Source organism: Kogia breviceps, chromosome 4 (assembly GCF_026419965.1).
Source record: "Kogia breviceps isolate mKogBre1 chromosome 4, mKogBre1 haplotype 1, whole genome shotgun sequence".
NCBI classification, from domain to species: domain Eukaryota; kingdom Metazoa; phylum Chordata; class Mammalia; order Artiodactyla; family Physeteridae; genus Kogia; species Kogia breviceps.
In genome coordinates, this window is record NC_081313.1 from 72,450,815 (window position 1) to 72,471,903 (window position 21,089).

At 39.3% G+C, this 21,089-nt stretch overlaps 1 protein-coding gene across 1 annotated transcript in view; it reads left to right on the top strand.

Annotated features, from left to right (window-relative positions):
- The window catches only part of ADGRV1 (adhesion G protein-coupled receptor V1), a 558,169-nt gene that overhangs the window by 218,220 nt on the left and 318,860 nt on the right, over positions 1 to 21,089 (top strand). The window contains exons 70-76 of the mRNA XM_067031321.1: positions 3,800 to 4,273; positions 7,250 to 7,393; positions 10,094 to 10,268; positions 10,936 to 11,071; positions 12,278 to 13,356; positions 16,909 to 17,026; positions 17,880 to 18,051. Coding sequence (XP_066887422.1) covers positions 3,800 to 4,273; positions 7,250 to 7,393; positions 10,094 to 10,268; positions 10,936 to 11,071; positions 12,278 to 13,356; positions 16,909 to 17,026; positions 17,880 to 18,051 — 2,298 coding nt within the window. The remainder of the gene's footprint in view (positions 1 to 3,799; positions 4,274 to 7,249; positions 7,394 to 10,093; positions 10,269 to 10,935; positions 11,072 to 12,277; positions 13,357 to 16,908; positions 17,027 to 17,879; positions 18,052 to 21,089) is intronic.

Below are 21,089 nucleotides of genomic sequence, written 5' to 3' on the forward strand. Positions count from 1 at the left end.
AAGTCCCCTACTATGATTGTGTTACTGTCGCTTTCCCCTTTTATGGCTGTTAGCATTTGCCTGATGTATTGAGATGCTCCTGTGTTGGGTGCATAAATATTTACAATTGTTATATCTTCTTCTTGGATTGATCCCTTGATCATTATGTAGTGTCCTTCTTTGTCTCTTGTAATAGTCTTTGTTTTAAAGTCTATTTTGTCTGATATGAGAATTACTACTACAGCTTTCTTTTGGTTTCCATTTGCAGGGAGTATCTTTTTCCATCCCCTCACTTTCAGTCTGTATGTGTCCCTAGGTCTGAAGTGGGTCTCTTGTAGATAGCATATATACGGGTCTTGTTTTTGTATACATTCAGCCAATCTATGTCTTCTGGTTGGAGCATTTAAACCATTTACATTCAAGGTGATTATCAGTATGTATGTTCCTGTTACCATTTTCTTAATTGTTTTGGGTTTGCTTTTGTGGGTTTTTTCCTTCTCTTGTGTTTCCTGCCTGGAGAAGTTCCTTTAGCACTTGTTGTGAAGCTGGTTTGGTGGTGCTGAATCCTCTTAGGTTTTCCTTGTCTGTAAAGGTTTTAATTTCTCCATTGAATCTGAATGAGATCCTTGCTGGGTAGAGTAATCTTGGCTGTAGGTTTTTCCCTATCATCACTTTAAATATGTCCTGCCACTCCCTTCTGGCTTGCAGAGTTTCTGCTGAAAGATCCGCTGTTAACCTTATGGGGACTCCCTTGTATGTTATTTGTTGTTTTTCCCTGCTGCTTTTAATATTTTTTCTTTGTATTTAATTTTTGATAGTTTGGTTAATATGTGTCTTGGCATGTCTGTGCTTCCTAGACTTGATTAAGTATTTCCTTTCCCATATTAGGGAAGTTTTCAACTGTAGTCTCTTGAAATATCTTCTCAGTCCCTTTCTTTTTCTCTTCTTCTGGGACCCCTGTAATTAGGATCTTGGTGCATTTCATGTTGTCCCAGAGGTCTCTGAGACTGTCCTCAATTCTTTTCATTCTTTTTTTTAAATTTTGCTCTGCGGTAGTTATTTCCACTACTCTATCTTCCAGGTTTTGTATCCATTCTTCTACCTCAGTTATTCTGCTATTGATTCCTTCTAGAAAATTTTTGATTTCATTTATTGTGTTGTTCATCATTGTTTGTTTGCTCTTTAGTTCTTCTAGGCCCTTGTTAAACGTTTCTTGTATTTTCTCCATTCTATTTCCAAGATTTTGGATCATCTTTACTATCATTATTCTGAATTCTTTTTCAGGTAGACTGCCTATTTCCTCTTCATTTGTTAGGTCTGATAGGTTTTTTCCTTGCTCCTTCATCTGCTGTGTGTTTCTCTCTCTTCTCATTTTTCTTATCTTACTGTGTTTGGGATCTCCTTTTCACAGGCTGCAGGTTCGTAGTTGCTGTTGTTTTTGGTGTCTGCCCCAGTGGCTAAGGTTGGTTCAGTGGATTGTGTAGGCTTCCTGATGGAGGAGACTAGTGCCTGTTTTCTGGTGGATGAGGCTGGATCTTGTCTTTTTGGTGGGCAGGTCCGCATTTGGTGGTGTCTTTTGGGGTGTCTGTGACCTTATTATGATTTTAGGCAGCCTGTTGGCTAATGGGTGGGGTTGTGTTCTTGTCTTGCTAGTTGAATGGCATAGGGTGTCCAGCCCTTTAGCTTGCTGGTTGTTTAGTCGAGCTGCATCTTGGCGTTGAGATTGAGATGTCTGGGAGATTTTTGCCATTTGATATTACGTGGAGCTGGGATGTTTCTGGTTGACCAATGTCCTGAACTTGGCTCCCCCACCTCAGAGGCACAGCCCTGACACCTGGCCGGAGCACCAAGAGCGTGTCATCCACACTGCTCAGAATAAAAGGGAGAAAAAAAGAAAGAAAGAAAGAAAGAAAAGAATAAAATAAAATAAAATAAAATACAGTTATTAAAATAAAAATGATTATTAAAAATAAAAAAATGTTTATCAAGTAATTTTAAAAAAGGAAGAAAGAAAGGAGAAGAGAGCAACCAAACAAACAAAAAATCCACCAATGATAACAAGTGCTAACAACTGTACCAAAAAAAAACCCCAAAACGGACAGAACCCTAGGACAAATGGTAAAAGCAAAGCTATACAGGCAAAAATCACACGTAGAAGCATACACATACACACAAAAAGAGAAAAAGGAAAAAAATATATATATTGTTGCTCCCAAGGTCCACTGCCTCATTTTGGGATGATTCGTTGTCTATTTGGGTATTCCACAGATGCAGGGTACATCAAGTTGACTGTGGAGATTTAATCCGCTGCTCCTGAGGCTGCTGGGAGAGATTTCCCTTTCTCTGTTTGCACAGCTCCTGGGGTTCAGCTTTGGATTTGGCCCCGCCTCTGTGTGTAGGTCGCCTTAGGGTGTCTGTTCTTCACCCAGACAGGACAGGGTTAAAGGAGCAGCTGATTTGGGGGCTCTGGCTCACTCAGGCCGGGGGGAGGGAGGGGTACGGATATGGGGTGAACCTGTGGCGGCAGAGGCCATCGTGATGTTGCACCAGCATGAGATGCGCCGTGTGTTCTCCCGGGGAAGTTGTCCCTGGATCATGGGACCCTGGCAGTGGCGGGCTGCACAGGCTCCCGGGACGGGAGGTGTGGAGAGTGACCTGTGCTCACATAGGCCTCTAGGTGGCAGCAGCAGCAGCCTTAGCGTCTCATGCGCGTCTCTGGTGTCCGTGCTGATAGCTGCGACTCACGCACATGTCTGTAGCTCCTTAAGTGGTGCTCTTAATCCCCTCACTTGGCGCACCAGGAAGCAAAAAGGGAAGAAAATGTCTCTTGCCTCTTCGGCAGCTCCAGACTTCTCCCAGACTCCCTCCCGGCCAGCTGGGTGCACTAGCCGCTTCAGGCTGTGTTCCTGCAGCCAACCCCAGTCCTCTCCCTGCGATCTGACCGAAACCTGAGCCTCAGCTCCCAGCCTCCACCCGCCCCAGCGGGTGAGCAGACAAACCTCTCGGGCCGGTGAGTGCTGGTTGGCACCAATCCCCTGTGAGGGAATCTCTCCACTTTGCCCTCCGCCGCCCTGTTGCTGTGCTATCCTCCGGGGCTCCGAAGCTTCCCCCCTCTGCCACCCACAGTCTCCACCTGTGAAGGGGCTTCTAGTGTGTTGAGACTTTTCCTCTTTCACGGCTCCCTCCCACTGGTGCAGGTCCTGTCCCTATTCTTTTGTCTCTGTTTATTCTTTTTTCTTTTGCCCTACCCAGGTACGTGGGGAGTTTCTTGCGTTTTGGGAGGTCTGAGGTCTTCTGCCAGCGTTCAGTAGGTGTTCTGTAGGAGTTGTTCCACACGTAGATGTATTTCTAATGTATTTGTGGGGGAGGAAGTTGATCTCCGTGTCTTACTCTTCCGCCATCTGGAAGCTCCTCCTCAATCTTCTCTTTTTATTAAAAACAAACAAAACCAATTCCAATGTCAATGTCAGATTATCTACTTACTTTTTACCTTCAAATATTGTCTGTGGTTCACTATGAATGTATTTGTGGTACTGGTATTTTAAAGTTAACTTGTTTCTCTTTATCTTTTCAAATTATGTTATTTTAGAAGCAGGTGAAATGAAATTTTATAATTCTGTCTTGCAAATTGCATACCACAGCCTGAAAGAGTTAAGATACTTTCTAAATTACCTAACTACTTGGAAAGTTTCACTTGGAATATAATGATGCACACTTAATTTTTTTTGTATATAGTAGAGGAAAACTAATTTAAAGGATTTTTGATTCAGTATACTGAATGGTATAACTTTGTTATTTTTTTTGTTTCCTTTTATTTTAGGTTTACTGGGAATTGAGCAGCGAGTTTGATATTACTGGAGACTTTCTGTCTACAAAAGGATTTTTCACCATTGCTGATGGAGAAAGTGAGGCCAGCTTTGATGTTAACTTGCTACCAGATGGTGTACCTGAGATAGAGGAAGTTTATGTGATTCAGCTTGTTTCTGTAAAGGGAGGAGCAGAACTTGATCCAGAAAAATGCATCACACAGTTCTCTGTTTCTGCAAATGATGACCCACATGGGGTATTTGCCCTGTATTCAGATCACCAGTCAATACTTATTGGGCAGAACCTTAGTAGATTCATCCAAATTAATGTAACCCGGCTTGCTGGAACATTTGGAGATGTGACTGTTGGATATCGAATATCATCTGATCCTAAGAAGCAGTCTGTTGTTACTGAAAATGCAGAGAGGCAGCTGGTGGTCAAAGATGGCACCAGATATAAAGTGGACACAGTGCCAGTCAAGAGTCAGGTTTGTAGCATTTCTTTAATTTCCTGATCATTCCAATAAAACTCCTTCAAGAAAGCCCTAGTTAATCTCATGATCAGTTTAAAGTCTTATTCTGATATTTAAATGGAACCATGAAAAATGCCTTAGAAAATGCATACTAATTATTGGATAATACATATACTGAAGTATTTGCAGACTATAAGTAAATAAGTATATTCTTATTTGGAGATAAACTATTTTTGTCTAGATAGTAGCAGGCACTTATTTAGTACTTCACAGTTCCAGAAATTGTTCCAAGTGCTATACAAACACACACACACACACACACACACACACACACACACACACACACGAGATGTTTGTTGAAGGGAAGATATATGTAGACTTCCTAGGACAGCAGACTGTTCTGCCGACATATCAGCTGAGAGTGCTAGGAATACATGGATTTTCTGTGGGTCAGATAGATACCTAGCAGTCTATCAGTCTGATCCACAGAAAGTGATTTGAGCAACTATTTTCATCCTCCCAAGAAGATAACTAGTATCATTCCATATACATGGCAGAGAAGTTTATTTCATGCATGAGATGCATGATAGCTGTGAGGATTAATTATCTCATGGTTGAGAAAGTCTGTACCAGAGGACACTTTTAGATTATCTCCTGTGGTGGTACCTGGGACATTTTGAAGGATGGTAGTCCTCTTTTCATTTCACTTTGAAAGCTTAATGGTATAGTTGATAAAGATACTTAGCTTTCTTAATACCTGTTTGAATTATCTATGGATTTCTTAATATCTGTTTTGAAGCTCTATTATTTTTATGATTTCTGTCTATTTTCAATAAAGAGTAACAAAAGTTTACTAGCTTACCCATATATGAAAGCTTCCTCTTATTTGCTTACTTTAACATCTTTCATTAGTGTATTTAAATTTGCATGGGTTCCTTCTGTCTCTTACATTCCACTCTGTGTGGTGTAGACTGCACATAGATTATTATGTGAGTTAGTCTTCCAAGGTGACTATTTAGGGCAATGTGTGACATGCACATAAACTGAGGGGAGGATTTTTCCAGCAGTCCCTTTCTCCCCTCACACCCTGGGTGTAATGCATTGCTCTTTAAAGTTTGGGATATTAGTTACAATTTACATATAGATCTACCTGATCTACCACCTTGATAAAAGTTAGGACTTCGGACAGGTCCGCCACAGAGAAGGACCTTCAAATGGGTCTTGGGACAGAATGAGTTTCCATTAGGCTTTGAAAACTAGAAGACTCTTGATGTTGGTTTAACATGAGGAGCAGGGAGTGAACAGTTACCTCACCTGGGTAACAATAGGCTTCTCAGATGAAGTACTCACTGATGATAAGAATCATTGGAATGATAAAGAAACAAGTCTACGTTTAAAAGAATTTAAGTTAGAATGCAAGATAAGATTATATTCATGTCATTTATTCAGATATTTATTGAGCACTTGCTATGTGTCAGTCATTGTGAGAAGCACAGCAGCTACAGTGATCACAAAGACATAATTTCTGTTGTCAGGTTGCTCCCTGTCTAGTGCAGGAGAAGGCCCTTGAACAGCCAATTATAAAAGCAAGCAGATAAGCAGTGTTCAAGATGCACACAGGATATTATGGGGCTGTAAACTCCATTTGTACCCAGAGCCATCAAGAATGATGGAAAATATGTAGAATGGTATTGGTGATGCAGTCCTGGATCAGGGACATGGAAGGGCAAAACAGAACACCCTCTACTCCTAAAAACCTTCAAGGTCCTTTTCAAATTAGTCTGCCTGCTTTTCTTCTGTAGGCAAACCAGCATTTCTCAAAATCCACCATTACTCCTGTTCAACTTTAATGTTTAATTACTGCACCTTGGGGACCTGCCACACTCCATAAGTCTGTGTGCTGCATGGGCCCGTGAACAGAAGAGTTGGGTAGGAAGGCACAAATGCCTGGGAGCTTTGAGCTGACATCTGGCCGTTCATTCTTTAGGAAATAGGAACAAAAACATCCTTAGCTGCCCAGCCAGTGAACTGCATGGGGAAGGGGCACACCCTTCAAGGAGAGGAGGGAGGCACATGATTGAAGTCAGGACACCATGATTTATTTCTGTTTCCTCAGCACTTGATCTATGCTTCATGTTCAGTGAATGTGATTTTGAAAAAAATGAACATTGATTGAATGAATAAAACATCTGTTCCCCTCATGTTGCACATTTGAAACCACTATAGTACATATTTTACACATTTGGAGGGTGTGATATGTGTTTAAGTACATTACATTTAAAAGAAGAACAGACTTCACAGAAATGGTTATTTGTACATTAAATAAAGATGTACAGAGTTGTTAGTAATATTCCAGGTTACGGGGGCTTATCCATTATCAATAACAAGGTTTCTATGGAAAAATGTATTATATCAATAAGTGTTAAAAAAAAATCTTTTAAAGTAATACCAGGTTTTAAATTCAGAATTTCCCTATTTTGTTGGATTCTAAAACTTTGAAAATTGGTAGTCTAATACATGGTGTTAGTAGTCTTTATTTGTCCAAAGTATTCAGATAATCAGTACACCTAAATCATTATCTGTTTTAAGTAACTGTCATTAGAGCTCTTAGTTTTTACCCAGTGAAAAGGGAGAAGGTGAGTTTTGCTGGTTTTAGGAGCTGACACTGTTTACCAGTGAGCTCTTTCCATTCTTTTGGAACGTGATTCTATCACTAATACTACTTCTGAGATTCTCATCATTCTTCAGGTCATTTGGGCACACAGAGAGCATTTGCAAATTTGTGTTTTTTTTTTAATATTGTATGGCTCTCAGTGTTCGTGTCAAAGTCTTCCTGCTGGTGCTTTGTTTTGTAACATGGGGGAAAGGGCATATACTGATGAAACTGATACAAAAGGAGGGAAGTGCTAATGACTCATTTCAATTGTCAGTATTTTTCTTTGAAAATTATTTTTTACTATTAAAAAAGTCATTGATACTGTTTGTATATAGGTCTTCCTTTCCCTGGGCTCTAATTTCACCTTGCAACTGATGACTGTGATGCTTGTTGGTGGAAGTTTCTATGGCATGCCAAGAATTCTCCAGGAAGCAAAATCTGCTGTCCTTCCAGTCCCTGAGAAAGCTGCCAATTCTCAGGTAATTGGCCCTGGGTGTGGTACTACCCCGGAACCACTAGAGGGCAGCTCTTACAGGAAGGATTAAGATTCTTAGAATTTCTTAAGATTCACTATTTCCTTAAATCTAAGTAATCCTATGAATATCAAAGTAGACACTGTGGATATACTATATGAAAATAATTTGTCAATTATCGACATAAGATAGAAAAATGTATCTCCTTTCTGGAGTTTTAGAAAATTTCTGTCTTGTAGAATGTAAGGTATAGAATTTTTAAATTAATTAATTACTTTTTGGCTGCATTGGGTCTTCATTGTTGCGCGTGGGCTTTCTCTAGTTGCAGCGAGTGGGGGCTGCGCTTCGTTGCGGTGCGCGGGCTTTAGGTGCTCGGGCTTCAGTAGTTGTGGATTATGAGCTCTAGAGCGCAGACTCAGTAGTTGTGGTGCACCGGCTTAGTTGCTCCGCGGCATGTGGGATCTTCCCAGACTAGGGCTCAAACCCATGTCCTCTGCCTTTGCAGGCGTATTCTTAACCACTGCGCCACCAGGGAAGTCCTAGAATTTTTAAAATAGTAGTCACCTAGAGTCAAAACTTCAGTTTTTTTCTTGAAAATGAATATTTAACATTGAGGTATTTTATGCTAAATAATTTAAATTAGAATGAAACCTCAGTTAATATTTCAGACTTTCTCATTTACTAAGATTGTAAATATTAAATTTGTGGGGCTCTTTTTACTGTGGCAAGTTTGTTCTGATGTAGGTTAATACTAGTGGTGCACCTAAGTATTTGAATCTTCTACATGAGTTCATTTTAGGGAAGATTGTTCCCTAATCACTTTATAAATTCACATGAGAATAAAGAATACCTTGAGGGCTTTGCTTCCTGTGTAGGCCAATTCTGTCAATGTAGGAACAAGACAGGGCTCCTGTCTCTGGCTACGGTAATGTGTGTATTTTATAAACTATAATAAGGGATAAGCGTGCATCCTGCTCCTTCAGGTGGGAGTTCCTTCAGTTCCTTGACCAGGATGTGGAATCTTTGCAGGTGGAGGGGCAGGAGTGTGGGCAGATCTGGCCACCAGCTTGTGTAACAGGGTCTCTGGCCATTAAGGGGATGCTCTTCAGTTACCCCCACCTGGGCTGCTTCTCCCCAGGGAATGAATTTGCTTTGCTCCCTAAAGTGGAATCCACCAGCATTAAAATAAACTGAGAGGAATTGTCTTCTTTCTACACCTCCTCTGTTCAAGAAGGAAAGAGGGGGGCTTCCCTGGTGGCGCCGTGGTTGGGAGTCTGCCTGCTGATGCAGGGGACATGGATTTGTGCCCCAGTCTGGGAAGATCCCACATGCCGCGGAGCGGCTGGGCCCGTGAGCCATGGCCGCTGAGCCTGTGCGTCCGGAGCCTGTGCTCCGCAATGGGAGAGGCCACAACAGTGAGAGGCCTGCGTACTGCAAAAAAAAAAAAAAAAAAAAAAAAAAAAAAAAAAAAGAAGGAAAGAGAGTATAGAATTTAATGCTTTGATGTTTGATGTTTTGTTACCTTCTTTTCGTTCACAGGTTGTTATAACAGATTCCTTTCAACCTGAATCCTTCTTTCAGTGTAGTAAACTATTTTCTTCTTGTCCATGCATGTTGTCACAACGTTATGTCACGTCAAAGGGCCAGATCAGGGCCAGTCATGGAGTATTCCTGTCCTTGGTGTATCCTCTGTACTCCTTACGAGTATTTTATGTGGGGTGTGTGTGTGTGTGTGTGTGTGTGTGTGTGTGTGTGTGTGTGTGTGATATGCCTTGGACACTTTCAAATAGCCTCTAGCCATTTGGCAAGCATGAGCTCAGATATGCCAAAGATTTTGGCAATTGCTAACCAGAAGACTCACTGTAGTAAGGAATCTAGGCTGGTGTCAAATTGAAGTTGTTTTTTCTTTTCTGTGGCTTCAGAAGCTGTCCTGTGGCACCCTCTCACGCTTTCTGCTACTCTCCATTCCAATTTAAAATGGGGAGAATGAGTCTTAATATAGAACTGTTGATCCTATGGTATTCCAAATTTATAGATATGGGGACCAAAGAGGTAAACTGAGTTGTCTAAATAACAATGTGAAGCCAGGAATCTTTTTTTCTTATTCTTTGAGCAGAACTTATTTCATCTATAAATCCCAGGGTACCCTGGGAAGGTTGCCCTGAAAACCAGATCTTACTTGGTGTGGATGAAAAAGATTGTTATTTAAAAAAAAATCTTTGAGGGTTTCTGATCCTCAAAAAAAAAGATATTGTATTGAATCAAAGATCTGAAAAGAACCTTAATAGAAAATCTAGTTCATGGTGCTCACTTTATAAATAAAGAATTTATTATTATACCTTAGAAAGAAGTCAGATTTCAGTTCTAGACAAATTAGGTTCTATAAAGACCCATGAACAAGTCTTATTAAAATGCCATTTTTAATCTTTCCTTTAACCATAATTACAATTATATTTTTAGATATTGTTAATTCAGGGGTTTACATTTTGATTAAAAAATAAGGCTATAAACTATAATCAGCATTATAAAATAGAATAAATTTTCAAATTTCACATGTCATTTCTTAAATACTACTCTTTAATTGAATATATTTTAGAACAGGGAAATATACTGTGTAAACAAAGAGAAAGTTGACTTTTAACCCACTCTTCAGAAAACAAGAACCTTTAGAGAGAAATAAAATATTCTAAGCATGTTTTTCCTCAGGTTGGATTTGAGTCTACTGCTTTTCCACTCATGGACATCACCGCCGGAACAAGCCAAGCTGTGATTTCTAGGAGAGGCACGTATGGCTCTCTCAAGATTTCCTGGGCGGTTGGATATGTTCCTGGGTTAAAAATCCCCGAATTCGTTGTTGTTGGCAATATGACCCCCAAAGTGGGTGAGTTGTGGCTTTTCTAGGATTTTCCCTATAGAACATGGAAATGTGTAATTGGCCACTAATTTTCCTGGATCCTCTTTACTCTGGACAGTGAGCTATTAGCCTTCTAATACAGTCCTTTCAGATTTAAGTGATCAGAATTTCACAGGCTGCTTGGTGAGAATGAGAGACGCTTTATTCGTTCAAATGGAAAACTTCATACGTCACCTGGAAATAATGGTCACTAAGCAGACTACTCTGTTTATACCTGAGGAGTTTGTTAAAAGTAGTTCTAAAAACCTAATGTGGCCCATACGATAATCAACAAAGACACACCTTTATATCCATTTACATGTTCATCTGAATATTTCTGACAATTGAGCAGCTGTTATTTCATCTACTTTATTTTTAGTTATACTGTAAGCTCTTTGAGGATCAGTGAGATGCAAAAGTTAGATGGTTTGACCTCTACCTTGTAAAGTAGGCATGATTAAAGGCAAGGTGTGTGTGGTCTACGGACCTTCCTCTATTTACACTCCCTCCCCCACTGACTTTTTAAATGCTTTACCTTCTGTAGACTGTCATAGAATTTTGGAAAAGGAAAGATTTCACTATATTTTTAAGAGTTGAATCCCAATTTAAGAACTCAGAAATGAAACCCAACTTCCCTTTTCATGTTTCCTGTCAGGGAGTCTTTCATTTTCCCATGGAGAAGAAAGTAAAAGAGTCTTGCTGTGGACATTTCCTAGCCCTGGTCAGCCAGAGGCCTTTGTCATTCACCTCTCAGGAGTGCAGAGCAGTGCCCCTGGTGGGGCTCAGCTTCGGTAAGACCAACTTGATTTTCAGCCAAGAAAGTCTCTGAGAAATAAGCTGGAATTTACCAGTTGAAACAAAAAAAAGACACAAGGATCTCTCTCCTTGAAGCAGAGGCAAAAACAGTTTTAGTGTAGAGCAATATATGACCTGCATTGCCAAAGATGCCACCACCCACTGCTTGCTTGAAGAGCGTTTATCATGACCTCTCACTCAAGAATGTTGGCCTGAGGTGACATCTCCAAAACGAACCATGATGGCAAAGTCACCTATTTTTAAAGGAAACTGTCTTCTGAAAGGTAGCCAAAAATACCTGATTTCTCCAAGAGATAAAGAGTAAGAGTAAGAAATCGTAGTAGGATAATAATGTGACTTGAACTAGTAGTTCTTTTGAGTTTAATTTATATCAGTATATTTGCAGATAAATACGTCCTGGTCAAAAGCAATTGACTTTTCTCACACGTGGGATGGACTTGATCAGAACAGCAGAGGACAGATCTTAGAGCCAGACTCCTCGGTTTAATCCTGGCTGTGTCACTTACTTTCTGTGTGACCTTGGGAAAGTTGCTTGATCTTTCTGTTCTTTAGTTTACTTATTTGGAAACTGGGAAAAATGTGTGGGCAAAACCAGTGTGTGTTCAAGTGTGTTTGTATACATATTTATGTATGGGAGATAGTGGTTGGTGGAATCCAATATGGCTTTTGATTATACATATGCCATTCAGAAAGTGTTTGGACACGCTGTATTTTAGGTTAACAAATTCACATACCTTTCTTTAGCAGTAAAAATAATAGCTAACAGTTTTTTTTATTTCTTATTTTTAAATTTATTTTATTGAAGTATAGTTGATTTACAATGTTGTGTTAATTTCTACTGTACAGCAAAGTGATTCAGGCTAACAGTTTTATAGTGCTTACCCTAGGCCAGGCATTGCCCCCCACTCCTCTCTCCATATATATATATATATATATATATATATATATATATATATATGGACCTTGTTAGGTCCTGTCACCTGCGACTGCAGCTCCTGTTCTTACCTTTCTTGTGCTCTGGTATATTCATCAATAAGTAAATAGGGTTTTATGGAATTTGAAAGGGCATGTCATTTTTAAGATGTCCTCATGAGCAGTATCTTACGTGTGTGAAAGATGAATCTCTACAGTGGTATTCCTATTTTTCATCAGTTCTCTCATGGTTTAATTCTTTTTTCCAGATCAGGTTTCACCGTTGCTGAAATTGAACCAATGGGAGTCTTTCAGTTTTCCCCTAGTTCAAGAAATGTCATAGTGTCAGAGGATACACAGATGATCACATTACACGTACAAAGACTGTTTGGGTTCCACGGGGATCTTATTAAAGTTTCCTATCAGACAACTGCAGGAAGGGCAAAGCCCCTGGAAGACTTTGAGCCTGTTCAGAATGGGGAGCTGCTTTTCCGAGAGTTCCACGCTGAGGTTGCTTTTGAAATAACTATTATTGATGATGAGCTTCCTGAGATAGAAGAAATTTTTTACATTAATCTAACTTCCGTGGAAATGAAAGGATTACAAAAATTTGATGCTAATCAGAGACCTCGCCTGAATCTAGATTTCAGTGTGGCAGTGATCACAATATTGGATAATGATGACCTGGCAGGAATGGATGTGTCTTTCCCCAAGACAACTGTGGCTATAGCAGCGGACACAGCTCTTCCTCTAAAAACTGACTTGTCTACCACACACCCTGACACAACCGAAGTGGTTGCCATTGTTACTGAGGCGACTGGTGTGTCTCCCATCCCTGAGAACCTTGTCACCCTTCCTGGTACGTCTGCTGTGTCTGAGAAGCCTGGTGTGCCCACTGTAACTGCAGATGTTTCCATTCATGGAACATTTAGTCTTGGGCCGTCTGTTGTTTACGTCGAAGAAGAAATGAAGAATGGCACGTTTAACGCTGCAGAAGTTCTTGTCCGAAGAACCGGTGGGTCTACTGGCAATGTCAGTATAACAGTTAAGACTTTTGGTGAAAGATCTTCTCAGAAGGAACCAAATGCATTGCCCTTTCCTGACATCCATGGCATTTCCAACCTAACGTGGGCAACTGAAGAAGAAGATTTTGAAGAGCAAACTCTTATCCTTACATTTGTAGATGGAGAAAGAGAACATAAAGTATTGGTTCAAATTTTGGATGATGATGAGCCTGAGGGACAAGAATTCTTCTACGTGTTTCTCACAGACCCACAAGGGGGAGCACAGATTGTGAAGGGAAAGGATGACAGTGGGTTTGCAGCTTTTGCCATGATCATTATTACAGGTATATATATGGAGTGATGGAGTTAAAAATGTACTTTTGTGGTACAGAATTTGTAATAAGATCATTCTATCTTTAATTTAAGAAGGTGAATTACTTGACTTACCCATAGTGAATCACTAAAATTTTGTTTTCCTGTGGCATGAACCCATAACATAAACTCATCATGTTCTTGGGTGCCAGGCTAGAGTTTAATGGACTGTAAATGTCACTTAGCTCAGAGCCAGCTAAACAATTAAACAATTTATAAATCTGTACTTTCACAATAAAGGGAAAACCTTAAAAATACTTAAGTTCATGTACTTCTTCTGAAATATACTTAATCACCCAAACATGATTGCCTGTCCTGTTTTGAAACCTCATTCTGAATTTCCCAACCACTTTCATTAATCTGTCCCAGAGTCTAAGATCTCATTGTCAGAAAATTCTTTCTATCTGTTGGGAAATATATTAAAACTATTTCCTTTTGTTCTGCTTTTGAACCAGTGCAGTTTATATACGTTTTGTACTATTGGGCAGGTGTGTGCATATATAGAGTTCCTCATGCATGTTATAAAACTTTTTGGTGATAATTTGCAGTTTTCCTCTGAAATCATACTATATTTCTTTAAGTGGCTTAGCTCAGCTTGTCAATACCTTACTGTAATTAGAGTATTGACAAGGCTGTCTCATGATTCTTACCTACTCTACTCTTTCATACAAACAGTTATGAGTTTTACACAGTGTTTTAGAGTTTCAGATAACACTATGGTAAAACACAGTAAAAAGAAAATTAAAAGATATGAAGCCTATATTTTGACCCAGCTCAACCATTAATTGAGGAATTATTAAATCATTTAGTGTTTATGCTTTGTTTTTTATAAAAGGAAATATTTAGAATAAACATGTTTATGATCCCCTTTTAGGATTTGGTGCTTCCTAGAATTTTATTTATTTTAGCCATTCAGTTATAATTCAGTCATAATTTTACAATCATGTAACTTTTATACCCAGCATCATCTCATTTATGCTACCCTGCAAATTTACACCAATTAGAACTGTCATTTATTCCTATTCCTTCAGTTTATTGAATATTGTAAAGTCGAATTCTATTCTCAAAGTTACTTACTGATTTTGATTCACATTAGCTTAATGCCATCTATATATTTCTATTAAAATTGTTTTGGCACTCAACAGCCTCCTCCCCCATTCCATGAAATAGATATTTTATTACATTTATTTGAATAAGACCAAAGCTGACAATCAAAGTATTTAGCAATTAGTTTGACAGAGGCACAGACCAATCACAATGGTTGCTGGAGGCTTTTTGCTGTCCCAAACATTACCTCATTAGTTACTGGATCACAGAGAGATCTCATACTGGTTAGGGTGGTGACAGAGGGTTCTCTGGGGGCTCAAGACAGCAGCTGTATTCCAACTGGAATGGAAGTGCTCCTCAGTCAGTTTAGCATACCAATGCATACCAATATGGCGTGCTGATACTATATCAATATGGAGTACCAGTGCCTACCCATGCATCAGCTCTGAGCCTAACTCACCAGGCAAATTCCCATTTATTATCTCTGAGCCTAACTTACCAGTCACTCAGTTGAGCCTCGATGAAGTTCTCTAATTGAGAACTTCCCTACCTAACACATGGCATCATACATACTTGGCAAATGATTGGCTCCTCTTAGTGTCACATGATGTAATTCACCAGCACTTTTGCATGTCATGTACCCTAAGTTCCCTTACTCTGTTTTTTGGCTGCGTTGGGTCTTTGTTGCTGTGGGCTTTCTCTAGTTGTAGCGAGCATGGGCTACTCTCCCTTGCGGTGCATGGGCTTCTCATTGAGGTGACTTCTCTTGTTGCAGAACACAGGCTCTAGACGTGTGGGCTTCAGTATTTGTGTTGCATGGGCTCAGTAGTCGCGGTGCATGGGCTCAGTAGTTGTGGCGCACTGGTTTAGTTGCTCCACGGCATGTGGGATCTTCCCGGGCCAGGGATCGAGCCTGTGTCCCTTGCATTGGCAGGCGGACTCTTAACCACTGTGCCACCAGGGAAGTCCCTCCTCACCTGGCTTTTTATTTTAACATAGTATTTCTGTTTTAACTATATCATTAATTTTGCTGATTCCTCTTATTTTTATTCCTCTTACCTTTAATCTTCATAATCTTCTCACATTTAGATTTTAGAACAAACTTTCAAGATAAATCAGGGGAAAATAGTTTATTTTGTTTTGTTTTTGATCATTGGCACATTAGAAGTTTTGTTTCATCTTATTAGAGATTTGACATCAACTTTATTATTGCAGATGTGGCAAGGGAAGTATTATACTCTTTAGAACCATGCTAGTTGCTATTGCATTGAAAAAGAAAATGAAGGTTCTGCTTGTGGGAAGCTTATAATCTATTATTAACTGAGAGACCAAATTCCCATTAAAAGTGACAAGAAAACAGTTGCTGCTGAAGAAAAAAAGTTGAGGTCTGGTTCTGATGCAGGGCTAAGAAGCGATTGTAGTGATTAATTGGTGAGGATGTGGATGGGCATCTGGCTGAGACAAAACACACATGAGGCACCAGGACAAAAGTGGTACATCACCTCCATGTCCCTAAGCCATCGTCTCCACATTTACTCACACTTCAGACCTGCAAAATAGGGGCTGGTAACCACTAGCTTTCCCCTTTCGGGACAGTTCAGTGGTTTCTGTTTCCTTACAGAAGCTCTGTCTACTTGGAATCTCAGGAGTCAGGTTTCAGGGTGAGGGGTACAAATGGTTTTTGAGGCTGATTGCTTTGGATGATTGCTTTTAGGATCACTTTGCAAAACTGAGTCATTGAGAAATAGAAAGCAGCAGGAACTGTTTATTGGTATTTCTCTCATCTGAGAAGCTAGCTTACATTTTGGCAAGGATTTGGAGTGACTATTTCAGTGTAGTGTGGGCCCTAGGTTTGTTCCAGTTTAAACACAATTTTGTAGAATGATGGTGCCTGTAACCTCAAGAGTTGCTCAGAGGAGTTTCTTTTACTCAGAGGTTCTCAAGAGTTCCTTAATTGTTCTGTTTTTCTCTGGGGAAAATAACCAAATGTGAAACATAAATGGTCTTTTGGGTCAACTCTCTTATAGAAAAGTAAACAGTCAGATGGAGTTCATGTATTCACTAAATATTTATTAAACACTGTTCTTGGTACCAGGGATACAGCAGTAAATAAAACAGATGCTTCTCAGTAGAACTTATATTCTGTCAGGATGCACTGATTTTAAACAGTAGTATCAAGGACTATGAAATTAAAAGTAGAGCCTCATCAGAGAGAGATGAGCATGTTGTCAGTATGGGGAGCAGGATATGATGTTTTCTTTTTTTTAGTCTTCTGTTCTCAAAGTGTCAGCTACCTTGATGTGATCATTTTGATTCTAGTCTGTTTTTAGTAAAGATCATTAAGTCTTGTAGCTCCCGCCCACCCCATTCACTTTTGAATGTCTCAGTTTTATACCATCTGAGCTGGAAAGATTAGTGAAGCATTGGAGATCTTTTAAAGCCTTAAGTATATTGTAATCTTCTCTTTTTCTTTTCAGGGAGTGATCTTCACAATGGCATCATAGGATTCAGTGAGGAGTCCCAGAGTGGACTGGAGTTGAGAGGAGGAGCTGAAATCAGCAGACTGCGTCTTATTGTCACAAGGCAGCCAAACAGGTATGTTTATATATACGTTGAAGATGTAACATCCGGTGTATCTAATTTGAATTCATAAAATGGTAGAGGCAGGATGAAATGTTGGTAGAAGAAGGTAGGGTGGAATTTGGCATGTCACTGTTCAGATGCTGTAGTTCCTAATCTGTGATTTAACACACTTGGTTTATGAACATAACTTGGGGCTGCCTTAACATTTTGTACTTTATAAAGTACCATACAGATGTTAGATTATGTAAGTCATCACTTCACCGTATTTACTATTCTCTGATCACTCCGAATACACAACCATTTACTGTTAGGGAGACTTGGATTACCAACGTTTTGCTTGCAACTTAGTACAGTATAGTATACATGAGTGTTCATCGTGTACATGCACTTGGTATGCACACCTGTACATGTATTTGTATTACCTTTTCCATTTTGGGTCTAAATATTCTCTGAATATGTAGGTCATCTCGTGCCCTTTATTTGTATAGTAACAACCATTTTGGCAGTAGTGTTTTTCCTTTAGAAGGATTCTTGTTAAAAGACAAATGAGGAACACTTACTTGAAGGCAAAAGTTCTCTATCATTTTTATTTTCATATTTCTGGTATATAGCGTCAGGAATCATAGTTCAATAAATACTTAATTTGTATTGAATAAAGTGTGGTTAAAGAAATGCCATGTAAACTCTGGCCTTAATTTCTTAATTGTAGTGGGGAGAATTGGTTATTTTTGACATTATCAGTGGGAGAGTAAGTGCTCTGCTTTGGATGAAGAGGTACACTTAGGCACAGTGATAACACATTCTGCATTAGCTACAGGAATAATGCACTCTGACTGCATTTGCATAGGTTTTGCTTTGTTCCTAGAGCCTTTGAAGATGTCAAGGTCTTTTGGCGAGTCACGTTTAACAAAACAGCTGCTGTGCTCCAAAAAGATGGTGTGAACCTGATAGATGCCTTTCTGTCTGTGTCAGGGACCACAATTTGTACAGCGGGTCAAACAAAGTGTTTTATCACCATTGAGCTCAAACCAGGGAAGGTAAGACACTATGAGACACAGTATTGGCAAATTCTGATTATATTTCTTTACAATTAATCATTTTAAAGCCACTTTGTTGAAACTTACACATTGCTTATGTGGAGATTCTTTGTGTCTCGCCTAGCCATAATGTCTAAATCTCTTAGATGAGCAATAGATGTCACACTTAGAGTTTATTACATTATGAATTTTTGTAAATAATCTCATCACTTGTGCACTTAAGACTTACACAATGTTGTAAGTCAGTAATAACAAAAAAGCTTGTATCTCAGTGCTAAAAGAAAAGCTCATCAGTTTTCTCTGTTCTGTTTCTTGTCATTTCCACGATTCTTCCTGGCCCACCTGCTCATTGTGTGAATGATCCCTTGAGTCATTTTCAGCCAGATTAATACCTCTGATTACTCTGAATGTTTAGTTTTTTGCTTTTATCATATTGATATATTTGGTCACATCATGTTATATTCATAGATTTCATCCAGAATGAAAGTTCTCTCGTTCTCTAGTGAGTTCAGTTCTGACCCACTGAAGAAGCACTGAGGCCATGCTTGATGAGCCTTTGGATAAATTTCTATTGGTTCATGTTGCACATGGCACCAGGAGCCAGATGTTGCCCCCTCTTTCGAAAGGAACCTCCATTATTCAAACGGTATCAGTCACTGATGACCTAACAGAGCTTTAGTCATTTAGTAATCGTGTGTAGCTTTTTTTAATGACTATTTCATGATACTTTAATGCCTAAGGAGCACTCACTCAGTAGTATTTGTTCTTTGTCTACTACTTAATTTATTAAACTCAAGTATTTATACAAAAACTAGCCATAATATTATGAATGTTCAAAAATATCATGATTTCTTTGTACATGCCAAACACTTTAAACAGCAGAAAAAGCATTGCACAAATAAAATTATTTCCAAATGTATAGCTATATTTAAACTCATTCTAAATAACAACCCTATAGATTTAACTCTTTATTCATTTTTTCTCTACCTGTTTTTTTCACTTTCTGAGAATTACTGAAACAGTTATATTGACCTTCTCTAAGATTACAGTGGGGGCTTCCCTGGTGATGCAGTGGTTGAGAATCCGCCTGCCGATGCAGGGGACACGGGTTTGTGCCCCGGTCCAGGAAGATCCCACATGTCGCGGAGCAGCTGGGCTTGTGAGCCATGGCTGCTGGGCCTGTGCATCTGGAGCCTGTGCTCTGAAAAAATTAAAAAAAAAAAAAAAAAAAAGATTACAGTGATACATATTTTCATACCCTCCCAGAACTGTAGTAATTTTATTGGTTCCAGCAGAGAAAGAATAATCGTCTCAGATCACTTAAGGTTACATGCTCTTGGTTATCAAGAACTTTTTGTTCTTGTTAGGATCACAGGTCCTGGTGCTTCTCTGAAGCTGTTTCAAATGAGAATTGCTGGTCATCTGATTGGGGTTCATTTTACGACTTGACTTGTGAGATCAACATGTTTTTTTTAAGTTCATGCTTTATAAGTTAAATTTTCAACACTATGTGTTTTCCTCAGAATGATTTGTTCTTTAAATTTTGCAGTGTCAGCTTTAACTTAACCATTGCCCTGTCACTGTTGAACATGGACCTGGTCTATTAGTGGTATTGTAAAGATAGACCTGCCTTGTTAATATCTTGTTAATATTTAGTAAGGCAACTTAGAGGCATAAGAAATGAGATAACAATTATGTGATCTTAGTGCATCTCTGCAGTTCATCTGTTCTGTCGTATTCAAACAAACATACAGTTGCATCATCTTTCAACTTCTGTGTGACCAACAGTACTCTTTAACTTCTTACTTGTTTTCATCTTCATTTGTATGTGTTTCACAGGTTCTAATAATTTATTCCTATTTTTGGTGCAATTCTTACTTTTTCTAGGAATAATTGTTTTATTAACATTTTTATTAACTCTTTACTAACATACAAAGAGAAGAATGTTTATCATTCCTTAATAAGTGAATATATACTTAATAAAAGATATAACTGTCTTGATACGTTAACATTCTCCTACACATTAAACTTAATAAAATATTAGGTACACACTATTATACTCACATTTTTCATTTTAACCATTTTTTAATACATTACAGTTACTTTCCTCCTTTAAGTACCATTATAGATTCAAATTCAACTAATTTTAATTGCTTACTAAATGCTTTTCTTTTTGCAACTCAAATAGTCATGTCATGGACACTGAAAGATCTGTTAAACTAGTCTTTTGTCTTTTCATATTGCTTTAAAAATCTCTGGATGCTTATTTGCTTATAGCAATAACCTGTGTTCTAGAGCCATCTTGATTTTTCCTGCTCTAAGACATCCAATCGACTGTTGTCTAAGAACTTGATTTCTTTCATCAAAAAGAGCTTCAGAGATCTGAATGTACGTTCTGGAGATAGGCATGAGAGGTCATGGCTGACAAAGATGCTGCTGTGAGCCTTCTTGGTAGTGAGAGAGCTAGAATTTTTTTTTTTTTTTTTTTTTTGCGGTACGAGGGCCTCTCACTGTTGTGGCGTCTCCCGTTGCGGAGCACAGGCTCCGGACACGCAGGCTCAGTGACCATGGCTCACGGGCCTAGCTGCTCCGCGGAATGTGGGATCCTCCCAGACCGGGCCACGAACCCGCGTCCCCTGCATCGGCAGGCGGACTCTCAACCACTGTACCACCAGGGAAGCCCGAAAATATGTTTTTTAAAATATTGAGTTCCCACTGATTTTTTTTAAACTTGGGGAATTCCAAGAATTTTCTTTTTAAAAGTTTTTAAGGGGCTTCCCTGGTGGCGCAGTGGTTGAGGATCTGCCTGCCAGTGCAGGGGATATGGGTTCAAGCCCTGGTCCGGGAAGATCCCACATGCCGCGGAGCAACTAAGCCTATGCATCACAACTACTAAGCCTGAGCTCTAGAGCCCATGCACCACAACTACTGAGCCCATGAGCCACAACTACTGAAGCCAGCACGCTTAGAGCCCATGCTTCGCAACAAGAGAAGCCACTGCAATGAGAAGCCTGCTCACCGAAATGAATGGGTAACAC